This window comes from Hemitrygon akajei, chromosome 27 (genome assembly GCF_048418815.1).
Source record: "Hemitrygon akajei chromosome 27, sHemAka1.3, whole genome shotgun sequence".
In the NCBI taxonomy this organism is placed as follows: Eukaryota; Metazoa; Chordata; class Chondrichthyes; order Myliobatiformes; family Dasyatidae; genus Hemitrygon; species Hemitrygon akajei.
Window position 1 is genome coordinate 23095468 of NC_133150.1, and position 21783 is coordinate 23117250.

Here is a 21783-nt window from a genome sequence, read left to right on the forward strand (position 1 = left end):
TTTGGAAAGGTGCAAAAATAACAGGGTTGTTATCATAGGTGATATTAACATCCCTAATATTGATTGGCACCTGATTAGTTCCAATTGTTTAGACGAGGCAGAGTTTGTTAAGTGTGTCCAGGACGGATTCTTGTCACAGTATGTTGACAGGCCATACTAGATCTAGTATTAGGTAAGGAACTGATCTCTCAGTGGGTGAGCATCTGGGGGACAGTGACCACTGCTCCCTGGCCTTTAGCATTATCATGAAAAAGGATAGAATCAGAGAGGACAGGAAAATTTTTAATTGGGGAAGGGCAAATTAAGAGGCTATAAGGCTAGAACTTGCAGGTGTGAATTGGGATGATGCTTTTGCAGGGAAATGTACTATGGACATGTGGTCGATGTTTAGGGATCTCTTGCAGGATGTTAGGGATAAATTTGTCCTGGTGAGGAAGTTAAAGAATGGTAGGGTGAAGGAACCATGGGTGACAAGTGAGGTGGAAAATCTAATCAGGTGGAAGAAGGCAGCATACATGAGGTTTAGAAAGCAAGGATCAGATGGGTCTATTGAGGAATATAGGGTAGCAAGAAAGGAGCTTAAGAAGGAGCTGAGAAGAGCAAGAAGGGGGCATGAGAAGGCCTTGGTGAGTAGGGTAATGGAAAACCCCCAGGCATTCTTCAATTATGTGAAGAACAAAAGGATGACAGGAGTGAAGGTAGGACCGATTAGAGATAAAGGTGGGAAGATGTGCCTGGAGACTGTGGAAGTGAGCGAGGTCCTCAATTAATACTTCTCTTCAGTATTCTCCAATGAGAGGGAACTTGATGACGGAGAGGACAATATGAGTGAGGTTGATGTTCTGGAGCATGTTGATAGCAAGGGAGAGGAGGTGTCGGAGTTGTTACAATACATTAGGACGGATATGTCCCCAGGGCCTGATGGAAAATACCCCAGGCTGCTCCACGAGGTGAGGGAAGAGATTGATGAGCCTCTGGCTAGGATCTTTATATGCTCATTGTCCACGAGAATGGTACCGGAGGATTGGAGGGAGGCGAATGTTGTCCCCTTGTTCAAAACAGGTAGCAGGGATAGTCCGGGTAATTATAGATCAGTGAACCTTATGTCTGTGATGGGAAAGCTGTTGGAAAAGATTCTTAGAGATAGGATCTATGGGCTGATCAGGGATAGTCAGCATGGCTTTGTGAAGGGCAGATCATGTCTAACAAGCCTGATAAGAGTTCTTTGAGGAGGTGACCAGGCATATAGATGAGGGTAGTGCAGTGGATGTGATCTACATGGATTTTAGTAAGGCATTTGACAGGTACCACACTGAAGGCTTATTCAGAAAGTCAGAAGGTATGGGATCCAGGGAAGTTTGGCCAGGTGGATTCAGAATTGGCTTGCCTGCAGAAAGCAGAGGGTCATGGTGGAGGGAGTACATTCGGATTGGAGGGTTGTGACTAGTGGTGTCCCACAAGGATCGGTTCTGGGACCTCTACTTTTCGTGATTTTTATTAACGACCTGGATGTGGGGGTAAAAAGGTGGGTTGGCAAGTTTGCAGATGACACAAAGGTTGGAGGAGTTGTGGATAGTGTAGAGGATTGTCGAAGATTGTAGAGAGACATTGATAGGATGCGGAAGTGGGCTGAGAAGTGGCAGATGGAGTTCAACCCGGCGAAGTGTGAGGTGGTACACTTTGGAGGGACAAACTCCAAGGCAGAGTACAGAGTAAATAGCAGGATACTTGGTAGTGTAGAGGAGCAGAGTGGCCTGGGGGTACACGTCCACAGATCCCTGAAAGTTGCCTCCCAGGTAGATAGAGTAGTTAAGAAAGCTTATGGGGTGTTAGCTTTCACAAGTTGAGGGATAGAGTTTAAGAGTCGCGAGGTAATGATGCAGCTCTATAAAACTCTGGTTAGGCCACACTTAGGAGTACTGTGTCCAGTTCTGGTCACCTCACTATAGGAAGGATGTGGAAGCATTGGAAAGGGTACAGAGGAGATTTACCAGGATGCTGCCTGGTTTAGAGAATATGCATTATGATCAGAGATTAAGGGAGCTGGGGCTTTACTCTTTGGAGAGGAGGAGGATGAGAGGATACATGATAAAGGTACACAAGATATTAAGAGGAAAAGATAGAGTGGACAGCCAGCACCTCTTCCCCAGGGCACCACTGCTCAATACAAGAGGCCATGGCTTTAAGTTAAGGGGTGGGAAATTCAAGGGGGATATTAGAGGAAGGTTTTTTTGACTCAGAGAATGGTGCATGGAATACACTGCCTGAGTCAGTGGTGGAGGCAGATACACCAGTGAAATTTAAGACACTACTAGACAGGTTATATGGAGGAATTTAAGGTGGGGGGGTTATATGGGAGGCAGGGCTTAAGGGTCGGCACGACATTGTGGGCCGAAGGGCCTGTACTGTGCTGTACTTATTCTATGTTCTATTTCCTCCTGTGTTCCCTGCATGCCAAAACTTCATCCACTGGAAGCATTTTCTGCTGATTTATTCTACACTAACTACATAAGGTTATAAACACCTCTATCGAATCTCATAATTTGCTTGGCTTAAGAGAGAATTACCTTAGTTTTGAGTTTCTCCATTTAAGTGAAGTCAATGAGACCTAGTTCTATTTTAGTAAAGCTTTTCCACACAAACTTGTGGTCATTACTACAACGCTTTGCTAAAATGTGTTTGAAGTTCCATACCATGTTTCATACAAAACTTCCTTGGGTACTTTGTGGCTCTTTTAATAAAAAAAAACTTCTAATTTGCTCAGCTTTGAACAAAAAAGGCAATTTTTGCCTCATCTTATTCTAACAAAATGTTTTACTTCAAACTTCACTGCTTTAAATGTCAATTCCATATCTGTGTCCATTTCTCAAACTGTCCTTCTCATCCTGTAGCCTTCAGATGTTTCATGCTGCTGCCCTGACGTCTCCCGGAGGCACGACAAGCCCCTGAGACATGGCAGTGCCTTAAGCAATGCAATGAAGCAGCCTTGTCCCTCAAGCTCTCCAGCAGCTTTAAGAGAAAACAAAGAATCATCTTCACTTTGTTGACTGTCCATGTTAAAGACTTTAGATGTTTCTGGAAGATTTCTGAGAAATGCTAGGTTAGTATTTAAAATGAAACTAATTAAGTTTTTATTAAGAGAGATAAACAGTCAATGTTTTGGGCAAAGACCATTCATCATGACTACATTACGTCCAGATGAAGAGTCTCAACCCAAAATATCAGCTGTTTATTTCTCACCAAAATGCTGCCTGATCTTCTGAGTTCATTCCAGCATCTGCAGAGTCTCATGTGTTTATGATTTAAAAAGATGTTATCTTCTATCTTGTTCCCCTGCAGCCTTTTACCTATGAAAAGCAATAGGCTACTAAATCCTGTCCTGTGTGCAACTTCAAGTTCATCCCTCAGCACAAAAAAACTGGCATCAATCCACAGACTCAATGGGAGAGTTCAAATGCATCATGCACTGAAAAAGGCTAATGGAGAGGTAAATTCAGGAGTTCAGCATTTGACCTCAGATGTACCCGAACAAACAGAAAAACAAGAACAGAATCACAGGCACCTGCCAGCAAAATCTATGTAATTGTGTGAACATGATATAAAGATGCTAGCATTGCATTCTCTAATTTACTACAAAGACATCAAGGGACTATCCAGCATTTATAAATTAGAGAAGTCCCAACAGCAGCTGGTCATTATCATGAATAGACAAGAAATTCTGCCGATGCCGGGAAATCCAAAGACACATACACAAAATGTTAGAGGAACTCAGCAGGTCAGGCAGCATCTGTGGAAATGAATAAACAGTTGACATTTTGGGCCTTCTTCAGGGCTGGAAAGGAGGAGAGCTAGAAGGTGATAGGTGAAGCCAGGTGGGTATGAATGCTAAAGGGCTGGAAAGCTATGAATCAGATAGGAGAGGAGACTGGACCATGGGAGAAAGGAAAGGAGGAGCGGACCCAGGGGAGGAAGTGAATGGGAAGGTGCAGCACTTTGGCCGCTTGCAGGGCTAGTGCCAAGAGGGGTACTAGTGAGGAGGGATGAATGGATAAGGGAATCACAGAGGGAGCAATCCCTGTTGAAAGTGGGGTGGGGGGGCATGTATATTTGGTGGCAGGATCCCTTTGGAGATGGCGGAAGTTGCTGAAAATGATGTGTTAGATGTGGAGGCTTATGGGGTGGTGGGTAGGAAAAGAGGAACTCTAGCATTGTTAAGGCGTGGGAAGGTAGGGTGAGCACGGAGCTTGAATAGTTGGGTTTTAAAAACTGAGTATAAAGTTTGTTTGTTTTCAAAATACAATTAGTGCACGGTTTTATTCCACAAAAGTGGTTATTTATAATCCATATCTTTTGGAAACTTATCAGAGTCACATTCAATGCATATACTTAGCATTGAAGCCTTGCCATCTGATCCCTGCTAAATTGGACCTGACTGTGATGTCTGGTCAGGTTGGGCTGTGATGTGTACTACCCCTGCTCAATGCTTAATTTAGTTCAGCATAACTTGTTTAGCATGAGTGCATGTATCCTCTTCTGGTTAAAAGCAATAAATGGGCCATGCAACAAGTCCTTTTCTTTTTGTCTGCAAATGCTTTAAGTTCAGGTGCTTTATGGGGAAAAAAAAACTGCTGAGCACAGTTTAGGTCTGGTTGCTCTAGTCAAGTTAGGTATGTGTTTAGATTTAATTGTATGAAGAAGGAAACTTCTAAAATCTAAATGTAATATCACTTATAGCTAAGCGTAATTTTTAAAAAGTAGAGCATCATTAACCTCTGTTTCATATTGCCATGTTGTATACTAAGCTGGGAAATAATTATGGTAGCCAACTTACATCTATTAATATTCAAATCACAAGGATAAAATACTCAAGATGAAACAGATCATAAATAAATGAATCAGACATATCAGATCTGGGACAACATTCACACACTCTCACTTTACACATGAACATATGTAAATGTCACTCAATGGAACATGTTAAAATCATTGCTGTTACAATTGCTTTTTATCCCCTCTGGCAATGCTTTAACCCAGTGTAAGCTGCCTTAAATCTGGCCTTGCATTAAAAGGCACTTATGCATATATTAAAGGTGTTAACACTGGACTATCCTGGAAGTACAGTGATGCAACATTTACCTGATAGGTGTCCCAAAGACGGATGGTGCATCGGAGTGGCAGTTCCCGCATCAACAAGTTATTCATCCAACGGAATGCGAACTGTAGGTATTCTACCTCATATTTCCTGAAGTGAAAGTGGACTTGCTCTGTGGAGAAAAAAACTGCACTCAGTTTTATATAAAACAAATGTCCTATTGTTGCATGAAACACACTTTTAGATATTTTTCTTCATAGCTTTTCCTTTAAGCCAAGCATGCTAATTCCAGTGCTAACTGAGCAATAGATCCCAAGTTCATGTCCATCTAGCTTGACTGAAATGAAATCCAGATTAAGATGGTGCTGCAGAAGCCGGGCATCAAGTTACTGGCAGTTCCCAAAGCAAGAACTAAATACTTTATTAATAACATTTTTTCTGTAAAAAAGGTAAATGACCACCACAAATACTGAAGAGGTGAGCAAAGTCAAAGCTGAATTGAGGGTCAAAGAGTGCGGGTGCAAGTCGAGGAGAGGTCGAGGCACATTGAAGATGGAGTCAGAGTGAGGTCGGGGCATGTTTGAGATAGAGTTAGTGTGTGCTGAGCGGAGTAAAGTCAGGGTAGAGGAGAGATAAATTTGGAGCTCACTCGACTAAACTGAGAGCGAGGTTTGATCGATCTAAGCACTGTGCCCATTTGGAAAGGGTGGGTACTGGCCACAACATGGTGACAGGCTCCAGGCCCAAAGAGTATTGATGCAACAGGACTTGGGTTTTAAAGCAAGGAATAAACTGATGTTTGAATGATTTAAACGGGACCATATAACCATATAACAATTACAATTACAGCACGGAAACAGGCCATCTCGGCCCTTCTAGTCCATGCCGAACGCTTACTCTCATCTAGTCCCACTGACCCATACTCAGCCCATAACCCTCCATTCCTTTCCTGTCCATATACCTAACCAATTTTATTTTAAATGACAATACCGAACCTGCCTCTACCACTTCTACTGGAAGCTCGTTCCACACAGCTACCACTCTCTGAGTAAAGATGTTCCCCCTCATGTTACCCCTAAACTTTTGCCCCCTAACTCTCAACTCATGTCCTCTTGTTTGAATCTCCCCTACTCTCAATGGAAAAAGCCTGACCATGTCAACTCTATCTATCCCCCTCATAATTTTAAATACCTCTATCAAGTCCCCCCTCAACCTTCTACGCTCCAAAGAATAAAGGCCCAACCTTTTCCTGTAACTTAGGTGCTGAAACCCAGGTAACATTCTAGTAAATCTCCTCTGTACTCTCTCTATTTTGTTGACACCTTTCCTATAATTCGGTGACCAGAACTGTACACAATACTCCAAATTCAGCCTTACCAATGCCTTGTACAATGTTAACATTACATCCCAACTCCTATACTCAATGCTCTGATTTATAAAGCCTTCATAGGCAAAGGTTGGGCCAGTTCTGCTCACTGCTCTGCATCATTTACTCTGCTCTTTGCTGCACTGAGGCCAAAGCCATGGGCCTGCTCCAGGGTTTGTGTGTAGTTCTAATGCCTTTGGCATACTTTATTATTTGCATGATTTCTCTCTCTCTCTCTCTCTCAGTACATTGGGTGTTCGTCTTTTTTTTTAATGGGTTCTTTTGGGTTTCCTGTTTTGTGGCTGCCTGTAAGGGGACGTTTCTCAGGTTTGTATCATGTATACGTACTTTGATGTTAAATGTAGTTGGAATTTTGAAATAGTAGTCGGATCATGACATATTGTAGACTTCCATAACCACGAAATGAAAATTTTGTTTTGAATTTCTATCTAGTGATATTTGCTAGATATATTGTGAATGGATGATCAGCTCAATTCAGTAAATACTTTGTAAATTGCTCACTATCGAAGTTTAGGAACAGTTAGGCAACATATAAGTACACTGCTGAAGATGGCAATGTTCACAATTTGTACCTGGCAAAATATAGTGGCAAAAATCTCTTCTGAAAACAAAAACTGCATTTGACCGAGCCTCCTGAGAAGAGAATCTCCCCCAATTTACATTGAAACGTACAGTACTGTGAAATAGTCTCAGGCATCCCAGCTATATACGAGACTAAGACTTTCCTACAGTACCGTATCTGTCAATGTAGAGTGCAGAGTGAGTTTGTAAATCTGATGGAAGCATGGGATGATTGGAATGGCAAGGGTGGAGCACTGCAGGAGGGGTATGGGACAAGTGACAGAGAAGTTCCAGGAATGGGGATGCTTTGGGTACGAAGCCCTGAGACACTAGGCGAAGTCATTCAATTCCAAATCAATGGTTTACTGATCATTATAGAACGTCTTTCTGGTTCTTCCCGATCCTTCCCCTTTTTCCAAGCATGATTCCCCTCTCCCTGCTCCCTTCCCACTCTCAGTCAACAATTAGAGACCTATACCAGAATCAGGTTTATCATCACTCACGTGTCATTAATTTTTTATTTGCAGCAGTAGTCCAGTACATAAAATCACTACAATACTTTGCAAAAGTGTCTGGTGAAAAGTTTCTGATGCCATAACCTAGCTCACTCTATACACCTGAGAATCATATTCTAGAATTTCCTCCCAGAATCAATCTAGCATCTCCGACTTCCATTTTAAGAAGATCTTATTTGGTTTGACATTTAACTTAATAATATTACACCTGTATGAATTTCTTCAAGATAATGTGTTAATTTAAGAACATTAAAACATGAAACAATGAGCATGTGAAGTCTAGTTATACTCTGTGATAAGAAATACAAAGGAACTGAGAGAGAGACAAGATTTCTTTAAAAATATTACACTCATTCTTATTTAAGACAAATGTCCTATTGTGGTTAACAGTAAAACAGAAATAGACCTAGTTAGAGAGTTACACTGCAAATATAGGCTTAGAGATTTAGAATATACAAACTTTGTAATCACTAGATGACTACTTTATTATATTGTGCAGTTTTATCATAAACATGAACATAAGTTACACTGTATGAATTCATACACTATTATGACACAAACATATCCAAAATAAACAAGGCTATATTCATAAAAACAATTTAGAACTGTCACATGGACTAAGAAAGCAATATGAAGTTGTATCATAAAATAGTGCATCCAAATTCATGCTCAAAAGGAGGGTGGAGTAAAGTCAGGATGGCAATAAACGGCAACACCTTTGCTTGCATTTTAGTAAACAGCTTTATTTCCATCTTTGATATCTCTTTTTCCCCTTTTCACGGTTTTTTTGAAGACCCTGACCTGGAGTTACACTCTGACTTTGATTATTTGCAGGAATGGGAACCATCTCTCAGGGCCTCATGACTGGCTACTTTTTGATATCCAAAGGATTCAGCAGGAAGACTAGCGCACCTTCAGGGTGCTGGATTTTCAATGGGGTTATTCCAGGCTGGTGCCCCTGACTGAGGCATAGCAGGAGAACACAGAACATCAGAAACGGCAGTTTGGCTGCTGGCTGTGCGTCCAGAGACCTGTGTTCTCTGGGCGCAGAGCTTTGAAAAAGCGACACAACATACATTTAACATCATAAATCAGTGAGTTGCTTGTTATGTCTCCCCTCCTGCTGTGAAACAGGGACACCACTTTTTCCCTTATTAGGGAGAGAGAGAGAGCCTGTAGTATGTCGAATTACCGGGTGAACGAGTAATCTCTGGGGTACTGCAAGTCTGTGTCTTTATTAATGTTTTGCTGCATGCTTGAGTGCTCGGTGGAGGGTGCCGATGCTTTTTTTCTGGTGGGAGAGGGGGGTCGTTGCCTTGGTGCTGCTTATGCGTGGGAGAGGGGAGCTTTGGGGTTCTAATGTTTAACTGTCATTCATTCTTTGGGGCACTCCTCTGTTTTCGTGGATGTTTGCAAAGGAAAAGAATTTCAGGATGCATATTGTATACATTTCTCTGACATTAAATGTACCTATTGAACCTATTTAAATACTGTTAGAGAAGCATTCACTTTATGAAAACCTTTGATAGGAAGTGAACACGATGCCATGCTGGTATAGGCGTTTGTGTGCACACATGCCCAATTACCATTGCAGAATGCAGAGTAGTGAGATTATAATGCAAACTAGTGGATGATGCTGATTTGAAGCCTTTGCTTCCATTTTGTAACTGCACTTTCCTCAAGGGAGTTGAGGAGGAAGCACAAAAGGAAGAGGATGCTACAACAAAGGTCTCCCCTTTGACATGATCAGAATACTTATCAGCAATATGAGTAACACCTAACCCTTCACTGTTCAATATGCTCTACACCTGTCCACTAATGTCATAACACTCTTGTCCAAACAACATTTAAGTTTTTCCTATCAGTTTACCCCAGAAGTGAGCAAAAATAATTGCTAAATGCATGATTAAATCCATTTGATTAATTCAGTTATTAAGGAATACAAAATGAAACTCATTAATTTTGTGCCTTCCTTTTGTGCCCGATATTCATAAGTATTTATCTTTCTCCAGTGGCTGGAGAATGCAAGATTGTTAGCCCTCCAAATGAGAAAAATATAGATGGTCTTGGTGAGGGGGGGAAGGGTGTTAGATAATGAGCAGCCATACACCTTCAAGTTTCCCACTGCATCATTTCAAACTTGAGAACTCCAATCTGATCATTGTGTTCTATGTTTGAATGAAACGTGGCTTACTCCCAGCATGCCAGATACAGCAATGACACTTGAAAGCTTCTTGATTTACAGAATGGACTAAACTGCTGATTTAAAAAAGGCAAAAGATGGAGGTGTGCGTTTCATGATAAACTCTTGCTGGTACTCCGATGTGGCGTTTTCATAGAACTCATGTTCCCTGAACATAAACACCTAATGGTCAAATGCTGTCCCTTCTACTTACCAAGGGAGTTTTCCTCTAATCCGACTCTAATCCAGGCCGCAGTTTACATACCACCTGCAGCTGACTCTAATCAAGCGCTTGAGTTACTGCCTGATGCCATTTCCAAACATGAAATAGTCCACCCCGATGTATTTCATTTTATAGTTGGGGACTTCAACCGGGCTATTTCAAGAAAACCCTGTCCAATTACTACTATCACATAACCTGTAGAACCAGAGGTCCTAACACACTCAACTACTGTTATATTAAGACAAGGAATGCCTGCTGTTCCATGGCCAGACTCAGACTTGCATACAGGAAGAGGCTGAAGAGCAAAGCTCCAGAGATTAGAGCAGCAAAGAGGCGGTCGTGAGCGGCAGAGGAGCAGCTATGGGATTGCTTCATGATGATGGACCGGGAAATGTTCAAGGACTCATCTGTGATTCTGAATGAATACATCATGGTTGTCACGGACTTTATTAAAACTGTTGTAGAGGAGTGTGTCCCCACAAAATCATTCAGTCTTCCCCAGTGAGAAGCCCTGGACGAACAATGAGATCTACAATCTGCTGAGGTTCAGATCAAAGGCATTCAAGTCTGGTGACCAAGAAAGTTACAAGAAGTCCAAGTATGATCTTCAGAAAGCCATCTCACGGGTGAAGTGGCAATTCTGGACTATACCTGAATCATCAAAGGGTGCTTAATCTTTGTGGCAGGACTTGAATGCCATCACTTCTTACCACTGATCTGCTGATGCTCTGGAACTCCTATCAACAGTGAATCAGAATCACAAAAGCAGCAATCTAAGCTTTCAAGACAGCAGTGAGGATACTGATAGACCCATTTTTGGTTATAATGAAATCTCTGACATTAACCTCCACACCGAACATCATTAAGAGCTCCACAGAAATGCTAATGCAAATAAGTCGATGATTCATTTTAGAAAGAATGGATTCCATGTTCTGCAATAAGCCCACTGTCAAACTTAAGTTTGAATCCTCTCTGTTCTTTGTTGCTATGTGCAGACTTTTTGGCTTTTTGACTGGGGTTCCAGTGATTATTGTGCCCATCAAGCTTTATTGTATAGTTCTGCTCAAAGTTTTCATCGGAATCTTCTTAATGGACACTCAGAGTGAACTGCCACCAGTCGATCAATTTCTCCACATCTTGGTATCTGGGTGTTTGTGACTAGTGTGTTATACTTGACAACCCTTACTTTAAAACTGCCCCAGTCAGCCTCACAGATGTTGAGAACACAAAATCAAGTGCCATAAATCATCATCATCTTACATAGGACACATAAGAAACAGGCCATTTGACCAAATGATAGATAGATAGATAGATAGATAGATACTTTATTCATCCCCATGGGGAAATTCAACTTTTTTCCAATGTCCCATACACTTGTTGTGGCAAAACTAATTACATACAATACTTAACTCAGTAAAAAATATGATATGCATCTAAATCACTATCTCAAAAAGCATTAATAATAGCTTTTAAAAAGTTCTTAAGTCCTGGCGGTTGAATTGTAAAGCCTAATGGCATTGGGGAGTATTGACCTCTTCATCCTGTCTGAGGAGCATTGCATCGATAGTAACCTGTCGCTGAAACTGCTTCTCTGTCTCTGGATGGTGCTATGTAGAGGATGTTCAGAGTTATCCATAATTGACCGTAGCCTACTCAGCGCCCTTCGCTCAGCTACCGATGTTAAACTCTCCAGTACTTTGCCCACGACAGAGCCCGCCTTCCTTACCAGCTTATTAAGACGTGAGGCGTCCCTCTTCTTAATGCTTCCTCCCCAACACGCCACTACAAAGAAGAGGGCGCTCTCCACAACTGACCTATAGAACATCTTCAGCATCTCACTACAGACATTGAATGACGCCAACCTTCTAAGGAAGTACAGTCGCCTCTGTGCCTTCCTGCACAAGGCATCTGTGTTGGCAGTCCAGTCTAGCTTCTCGTCACACGTTGCTAATTTTGCTCCATTACAGCTACTTTCTGTCCTTCCACATCTAAAGATGTTAACATTACTACTACTTTCTCATTGGCATGCTGGTCCAGTCTCTCCTTAAATGCACCTATTCTAATCGCTTCAGCCACTCCTTGTGGTATATACAGATCTACGCAGTGAGCACTTTGAGAAAAGAAGTTACTTCTGAATTCCCTACTGGATGTCTCAGTGCCCATTTTAACTTTATGTATTCTTTCCTGTTATGTAACCACTGCATTTCTATACCTTATCTGAATTACCTCCACTGCTTCAACAGCATTTTCACAATTTTGGTACAGACTTCATGCAGCTTTCTTTAGTGTAACTTAACTGAGGTCCAACACAAAGTTAGCATAGCTTCCCAAGGTATTAATTCTATAGGTAACTGAATTTTAAATGTGTACTGATGTAAAGAAAAAGCAAGCCTTCCTAAACATTGTTCCCCCAAGAAGTGTCATAATATTTAAAGTCTAAGTAATTAAAAGGGTAAAGCATTTCAACAATTTGCTAGTTAGTGGATGAGAACAAGGTTCACATTCAATAGCTCTGAAGACAACTGCAAATTGAATCAGGCATCTCTTCAAGGTTCACATAAAATTGAATCTACTCTGCACTTACAGCAGTAAATTGCAATTTTGTAAAACGTATGAGGCTTTTTTATAGTGCTGAAGCAGCAATCACAACAGGAAGATTGCAGACACAGTGAAAACAATTCCATTGTTAACAGCAGACTGCCTCAGCATTCAAAATAAAATATGCATTTCTGCTTTTATGATAGTCCTGTGCATAAACTGTACAACAGAAATATGTGATAAATGCAAGTAATTCAACTTCATCGCTTAGCTTTCTAGAAATAATAATTTTGTCACCATCCCAAGGGTTAACAAACAGCATGGAATATATTTTCTCAATAATTCAATCTGGCAGATGCCAGAATTTTTAAATTTATAAATGATATTCCCATTATTTAAATACAGTTAATATTGGCTAATATTGTTTTATTATTGTCACGTGTACCAAGCTCGTCTTGCATATAGTTTATACAGAGCAAATAATTAAGCTAAAATAAGGTAAAACAATAAAAAGATAGAATAAAGTGTAAATGCTACAGGAAAGTGTAGTGTAGGTCACTGATACTGTGCAAGATCATAACGAGGTAAATTGTGAGGCCAAGAGTCCATCTTATCATAAAAGATCTCCATTCAAGTGTTTAATAACAGTGGAAAATAAACTGTGCTTGTGTTTGGTGGTACATGCTTTGAGGCATGATGAAAGGAGGAGAAGAAAAAATATCCAAGATGTGTGGGGTCTTTGATTATGTTGGGTGCTTTACAGAGCAGTGACCGATTCACAGGAAGCAAAGAGTGGGTGGGAATGAAGGGAGCCTTTTCTGGTTGGCTGCCAGTGACTAGTGGTATTCCACAGGGGTCTCTGTTTGGACTGATTCTTTTTACATTATATGTCAATGACTTGGATTATGGAATTGATGGCTTTGTTGCAAAGTTTGCCGATGATGTGAAAATAGGTGGAGGCATGGTTTTAAGGAAGTAGAGAGGCTACAGAAGGACAGATTAGAAGAATGGGCAAAGAAGTGGCAGATTGGATACAGTGTCAGGAAGTGTATGATGATCCACTTTAGTTGAAGAAATGAATAAGTTGACTATTTTCTAAATGGAGAGAAAATACAACAGTCTGATGTGCAAAGGGTTTTGCGCATTCCTTATGCAGGATTTCCTAAAGGTTAATTTGCAGGTTGAGTCTGTGGTGAGGAAGGCAAATGTGATGTTAGCTTTCATTTCAAGAGGACTAGAATAAAAAAGCAAGGATATAATGTTGAGAATTTACAAACAATGGTGAGGCCCCACCTGTGGAGTATTGTGAGCAGTTTTGGGTCCCTTATCTTAGAAAGGATATGATGAAACTGGAGGGTTCAAAGGAGGTTCATGAAAATGATTCCAGGATTGAATAGCTTGTCATATGAAAAGCATTTGAAGGATTTGGGCCTGTATTCACAAGAATTCAGAAGAATGAAGGGTGACCTCATTGAAACCTATTGAATGGTAAGAGGCCCTGAAAGAGTGGATGTGGACAGGATGTTTCCTATGGTGGGAGAGTCTACAATTAGAGGACACAGCCTCAGAATGGAGGGGTGTCCTTTAAAAACAGAAATAATGAGAATTTCTTCAGCTAGGCACTGGTGAATCTGTGGAACTCTTTGCCACAGGCAGCTGTGGAGGACAAGTTTTTATGGATATTAAAGCAGAGATCGATAGATTCTTGATTGGTCAAGGCATGAAGGGATTCAGGGAGAAGACATGAAACTGTGTCTGAGAGGAAAACTGGATCAGCCATGACAAAATAGCAGAGTAGAGTTGGCCAAATGGTCTCATTCTGCTTCTATATCTTATGGCTTTTATTGAGACGGCAAGAAGTATAGACAGAGTTCATAGAGAGGAGATTAGTTCCTGTGATGTCCTGAGCTGTGTCCACAACTCTCAGCTGTTTCTTGTGGGTACATACAGAGCAGTTGCCATAACAAGCCACCATGCATCCACAGAATGGTTTTCTGGTGCATCAATAAAAAATGATAAGGGTCGATAGGAACATGACGAATTTTTTCAGCTTCCTGAAGCATGGGCGTGGATAAGCTTCCTTGGCTGTGACATCAATATGGCTGGGCAAGGAGAAGCTATTGGTAATGTTTACACCTTAGTATTTGAAACTCTCACCTCAGCACAGTTGATGTAAATAGGAACATGTGCACCACCCCCCTTCGTAATGTCAATGACCAGCACTTCTGTGTTGTTGACATTGAGGGAAAGGTTATTGCCATGACAGTATATCACTAAATTCTGTTTCCTTGAACTCCAACTCATCATTATTTGAGATACAGTCCACTACAGTGGTATCATTGCAAACTCGTAGATGGAGGTAAAGCAGAATCTGCTGATGAGGTCACATGTAAACAGGGAGTTGAGCAGAGGGATGTGCTGCTGTTGGAGATGTTGCCCAACTTGGCTTTGTAACTCGTTATATTATGTTAGCCCTGACACAGCTGATGACTGGGCAGAGTCTCTATTTCAGACTGGTACTGTCTCTTAGCATCTCTGATAGGTTGCCAGTAAATCAATTTTTTCTTCCAGCAAAATCTATATTTTCTCCACCTGTTTTAAAATGCTCCTTCTCTATCTTTGTACAAGTGTTAATTTGAAGGTAATTCTAGGCATACAATGAAAAAGGAGTTTTACAGCAGTTGCTTCTCCTTCATTTTTCATTTAAAAATATATGGCCAGAGCAGTTACAAAAAAAAAGCACACATTTTATCGATTTAATAAATAACTTTTCCATAATGACCAAATCTGAGTTGCATTATTTTTCATTTCTAAAACTTGCTTTACATCTGAACATAAAACTTAAGTTTATTTCAATTTGGGTACTGCTACAATCAAATAGGGAAATCCTCCCCCCCCCCCCAAAAAAAAGCCTTAAAAATGTGACACTACCTATGGAAATCAGTATTGACAACCAGAAAGCTGGTAGTGACTTTCTGACATCAGGGGAGAACGTAGTTTAAATAAACTCCTGCTGACAATACAGCAATTTTAAAATCTTTTGTTGAACAACAGAATAAACACCATTTCAACACCAATAATATTGAACAAGTGGTGCAATATGATTGGTTCAGTGTCACTGGGAAACCTGCTTATATTGGCAAGTTCAAAGCCAGGTTCTTTAAGGTGCTAGTAAGAAAATAATGAATTTGAAGGAGAGAATTTTGAGTGAAAAATTAGACACAATGCATATCCTTTTACCAAGGGACAGCAAATATTCTTGTTTATAGTGAAAGACCAAGAATGTAACTAGCTAAGCAAGTTTTATTAAGATCGTGATAAAAGTGATTTTCTTTTTTTAAAACAGTGCAATGAGAATCAGAGCTTTTTTTCCCAAATTTTTGATTCAATTCCACGACAAACAGATATCAGCAAGATACAGAAGCCTGAAGGCACACACTCAGCGATTCAGGAACAACTTCATGCCCTCTGCCATCCGATTCCTGAATGGACTTTGAAGCTTTGGACACAACCTCACTTTTTTTTAAATATATAGTATTTCTGTTTTTGCATATTTTAATCATCTATTCAATATATGTTATTGATTTACTTGTTTATTTCTTATGTTTTATTTTGTTTATTATTATTATTTTTATCTCTCTGCTAGATTATGTATTGCATTGAACAGCTGCTGCTAAGTTAACAAATTTCATGTCACATGCCAGTGATAATAAACCTGATTCTGATTGATACTGCAACTAGCTTCACATCTTGCTATACTGGTTGGTATTCAGAGTATCTCATCAGTTCTGTGTAGCTAGTGGTAAAGATGGCAATACAGGATTTAGAAATTGATAGTTTTTTTTCTGATATCAATAAAACAACATTGTTCATGATAACTACATGACAGATATTTGTATCTTCAGGTTAAAAAATAAAGTTTAATTATTGTAAGGCCAGGACACTGTCACTGATAATAGCTAAGTGCAACTTAAAAAAAATCGTGGCTACTCGGTTTGCTTCTTTTCCCAATCTTCCACTGCTTAAACCAGCAGGCAGATACATTTTCTTCAAATATTTCATAGTAATTTTTAGATCTGCAAACTACAATGAGTTAATAGCCTAAATCTTGTCAAACTCAGCCTGCCTTCTATTTCTTTCCCCAGCCTTATAATCAATGGATGTGTGGATAGAACCTCGCCGGACCTCAGGATTCTTGAGGCATAGAGAGGTATAGCAAGGCATTGTGAAACCTTAACAGTAATGAGGATTCATACAGTTCTTCCTGCGTCCTCAAACTCAGAACACCCAAGTAGAATTTGACAGAAGGCAAAACTGTAAAGTGCTTTACAAAATATTAAATGTCTTTGATATACAAAAATATACATTTAAAACAATTAAAATTGATGTAAGTTATTAAAAACTACAATAAAAGGTAAAGTTCATTAAAGCACAAACAACTTGAAAACTACTAATAAACTAAATGATACGACAATAATTAAAATCAAAATGACTTGCCTTCCCTTATCCATAGGCTGAGTATTCTCACTAAAATAAATAGAGATTGATTCCTATTCCTGATTTGACATGGCATAGCATCTAACTGGTGTTTCCTTTGAGTAATGCTGGAGAATCCTCCCAAAAAAACTCGGCTTGGGTGATGAACTGCACATGCAGGCTCAAGCAAATCCGTGGTTTATAATTATGTAAATGCTTTATATGACTCAGTCTGTTAATTTTATACAATTATAAACCAATTAAAATTTTCTCCTCACTGGGTTTAGCTAATCTATATTCCTTTGTCGGTTTCTTTTCTTCCTCACTATGATTTCCTACATTACGTCATCTTTGTAATGTAGTAAAATTCTGTTTCTTCATCCGAGTCGTTAATGAAGATTGAAAGTAGTTGAGCTTCAGTATCAATCTCTATAACCTCACTTACTGAAGCTTGCCATCTGGAAAATGACCCACTTATAACACATCCGGTGAACTACTCCACCAATGTCTTTTTTTTTTATATCTCTACCCAAACTAATTTTACAGCTTGATCTCTGAGCCAAAATCACTGTGCTGAGTTAATCCTTTTATTAGATCAATCCTACCTCTTTTACATTCTGCCTATTCTTTAAAATATCAAATACACTAGAACTTTTAGTTCCCATTACTGGTCACTTTACAACCATGTCTCTTGATACCATCAATTACTGGAGATGAATGTCTGTTTGGGTTTCATGACAACACCTAAAAATGCTTTTGTGAACAATTGCCTAGAAATAGGCTCAAAGAGCACTTGTATTTTTAAATGCAAAACATACAAAAGTCTATTTGATTGAACTAGTGATTTTTTTTCTAGGAGTTGGGTATGATTTCATGAGATAGAACAAAGGAATTATGTTGGTGCACTTGACATTTCTGTAGCCTCTAATGTGCTCCTAATGGCATCATTTTTCAATGAACTTCCATTTCTTCCTTTCATTAAATAAACTGAATTGCAAATTGATTTAAAAGGGACATTTCAATGGGAAATGTTGCTGGTGAGCTTCAGCCCCTGGAAGCCTGCTCGGATAAAATCTACAGATAATGCCAAGTATGTGCTGTCTTGTGCAATCAGCTCCAGACATAATGATTCATCTGGCACCAACAATGCCACCGGCATCACCTATTAGAATTTTTTGAAATAGGATATGATAAGGTCCACAGCAATGCCAACACTCCATCAATATTACTTATCATGGCTCATGAAGGGCAATATTTGTCCTAAATAATCATTGTATGTTCAGAATGAATATTGAACGAAAATAGAAAGTGTGAACCTGAATCTACTTCAAAAATCTAAAAGTCTCTGTGCCTTTCCCATATCAATTTCTTAGATGTTTGTGTTGACTCTGAACACAATTGTCCTAGTGGATGCAATCTAGAGGTTCTTTGGTCTTTGCACTCACATTGTTGTACTTGATAACCCCACAAGAAGCTTGTTTTCTAAATAAGTAGCTTCAGACTGCAGCCCCAGATCTTTTGATGGAGCAGTCTGGACATGCACAAATGATCATGTTGCCTGGGGAGTGAGGGAGCTACCCGGCAAAATGACCTGATGTCCTCGGAGTGGGGTCGTCAGTGGCCTGGACATGGTCAACACATGCTTTCCCAGGTACGGGATTGAAAACAGTATAGCCAACAGCTAGCATTCACCAGTGCACCACACTTTCATACTGCAGACCAGGACCTGAGCTGGAATCACTTTCTTAATTCGTCTGCCATCCGAGCAGAATGTTTGATATGTTGGGGAGTGGTGGGAACACATTATTACTCCTGCGCACCAAATGTCTGGTCCCATAGGTGAACAATCTGCTCACTCTGCTCTCTTGAATGATCACAGTGCGCTAGTTATGACAGTCAGTTGTTCTGCTTGTGCAAAACAATGTCCTTAAATGTAGCATCACTCTCTCTTCACAGAACGACATCTTGCTGCTCATTGACAACAGTGATATCTGTTCACCTGTGGCATCTCTGCTGAATTCGGACATCAAGTTGCTCCAGGGGCATTTTGCTTGCCCTGGCTTACACAGAAGCAAGACAGAAACTGCTAAGCATAATCTGATGGAACTGCCACCAATATCCAGCAAAATGTACAATTCAGCTGGAGGTGAAACCACACCATTACTACTTAACTTGCTGTGAAAGATAGAGGTGGCTTCCCTGTGTGGTAGATTCCATGTCTTTCTGCATCTTCATCATGCCACTTTGCTATGACACTATAAATCTTCTTAGGTAGAATAGATGTACAGATAGTCCCCTCCAGCCAGCCCCAGCACCGAATTCCCTATACATAGACTCAGACCATTGCTTAAAAGTACATTGTGCATCTCCTTGTCATACTCTAAACTACTCTACTCAATAGGTGTTATGGACCGGTCCGGAGCCCGCATTCTGGGTCTTGATCCGGTCCATGGACTCTGGATCTTGTAGCCATCCCTTCTTTCACCCTTAAGCCCAAATAGGATCATCTTGGCTTAAGGAGGTGCACCTGATACCTATCGGCTTGTAGGTGTATATAAGGGGCTCTGGGACTGCATCTAGTTGGAGGGTCGTCCTGTTTTGTCCTGTTCCTCTGTTTGTCTTGTACCCGCTGTTCCGTCCAGTTTGCCTGGTTGGCGCTGTTGCGCTTGTTTGCCTGGCTATCCTGTTTTGACCCTGGCTTGGAGTACCCAATGTTAATCACCTAGTTCTGTAAGTCCGTTCTTGTAGTCACCCTGGACCGAGCTCCCTTCTGATCCCTTGCCTCCATCGGGTAAGTAGGCTGGACTGCCGTCGCCCGGCAGGGGACTCTGACCCTTTCCTACCCCTCTCTTCCGACGGGTTGTGCCCTGCAACCTGCCCAGGTGCTCCACGTCTTGCCCAGGCCCCCGTGTTCCTGCCTGGGAGGCGGCCCTGCCCAGGAGCTATGCGGCCTGCCCTGAGGACTCCGACCCTTTCCTACCCCTCGCTTCTGATGGGTTGTGCCCTGCATCCTGCCCAGGCCCCTGTGTTCCTGCCTGAAAGGCTGGGCCCTGCCCAGAAGTAATGCAGCCCACCCAGGGAGCTATCCTCCCAGCATTCCTTGTCCCATAGACCCATCCTTTACCCTAGCCAAGGTCCTGCCTTCGCCATGAACTCCAGGGTCCTGACTTCGCCATGAACTCTCTGAACCCCAGGATCACTGTTGCATGCCACGGTCTCCCCATCTTGTTCTACCCTTTAGTTGTTCCTGTCTTGCCCCTAGTACTTCAGTGCCTGCGTCCTGCATTTGGCTCCAGTCTCCATGTCCCCTTGTGACATTAGGCACCATGGCCTAGACTTCACATATATAGTAAGGTCATGAAATTTCTTGTAGCATCACAGTGTGTTGCAAGGTTTGACACACAAGGCCAACACTAACCCAAACACCTTTCAATGGCATCCCTCCTGCCTTCTTCCTCCATCACTCCTTCAACTCACAGAAAACCTGCACAAGGTATAATGTTTAATGAATCATAACATATGAATCAGAGAAGTTCTGTGGGGTAAGTTGACATTTCTTGGGTCTTGCCCTGATTCACCTGCCCCTACTCCCTACCTCTTTCTCAGTGTAAGCCAGATGAGCATTTCATCTTCAGAATGAGTACACTATAGCCTACAAAAAACAAAGAATTCTGTAATTTCAGTCATACTAATTTTGATTCCACATTTCTACTTCTTAAAAAAATATATTTAATCAATTGCATTTTCTGAGCATTCTTTGACCAATTTCTCAAAACATCTTTGTAACTGGAGATAACAGTGTTAGAAGTTGTTATGCTCCTTAAACAATACCAAAGGTGCAAATATGACATTACCTAGTATTTTTATGATTCAAACCTCCTTATGAAATTTATGAGTCATTGGTACAGGCTAAAATATCAAGGATCAGCTTTATTCACCAAAATCATTTACATGTATTAGGAATTAGCTGTGGTGTGTCCGAGTGACACAAAACAACATTCAATAATTATAAAGAAAATTACATAAAAATTAATTTAAAATTTAAAGTGCAGATACAGAATAAAATATGCACAAAAATATAAACGACCAATGGTGATGTTTTGCACATCTACTAGATATTCTAGTAGATAGACTACTTTGTCTTAAATGTGATCCCTGCAGTCTGCAGCCTCAAATTTCTCTTTTAAGGATGTTCTTCTGAACTGACTAAACAATCTGCCATTTTTGCCATCTCCTGGGGGATTTGACAAATAAGATTCTCAAGAGTGCAGACACTACAGCAAGGGCGACCATTGCTGGGGGTGGATGCTGCAGTAAAGCCTGATGGCGAAAGACAAACCCGTGATCAGCTCCACTACTCCACACCAATTAAAGTGCCGACCAAGATTAAAATCGTCAAGGACGAGTGTGGAAAGCTAACAGGTGCTCAGTGCAGTCTGCTTGCAGTAGTTGCTCTGCAGCCTCAGCAATGAGCTGGCTCTGCAGATGTGGATTCACATTTGGGGATTCTGCAGTTCATAGTCTGTGTATTTTTGTTTACTTTTTTTAACTATTTGTGCAACTTGATCAAGATGTCAAGGCTGAGGGTAAAGATGAACCAGTGTTCAGCTCACTACTCTATGAGATTTATTTGCTTCAGCGCTGAAGTAGCTTCAGGGCAATAGCCTGCAGCTATCGGACTCCCGGACCAGCTTCACACGCCTCAGTGTGAACCGACTCTGTGGCCGTGGACTCGCTTTTGGGAGTGTTATTTTATTTCTTTTATTGTTTGCACGATTGTTACTTTTGCACATTGGGTGTTTAACAGTC

At 40.8% G+C, this 21783-nt stretch overlaps 1 protein-coding gene across 5 annotated transcripts in view; it reads right to left on the bottom strand.

Moving 5' to 3' along the window:
* Positions 1–21783, bottom strand: part of LOC140717185 (TBC1 domain family member 22B-like) — a 339243-nt gene that overhangs the window by 78006 nt on the left and 239454 nt on the right. For all 5 annotated transcript variants that reach the window (XM_073030478.1, XM_073030479.1, XM_073030477.1 and 2 more), the window contains one exon: positions 5137–5264. In XM_073030478.1, coding sequence (XP_072886579.1) covers positions 5137–5264 — 128 coding nt within the window. The remainder of the gene's footprint in view (positions 1–5136; positions 5265–21783) is intronic.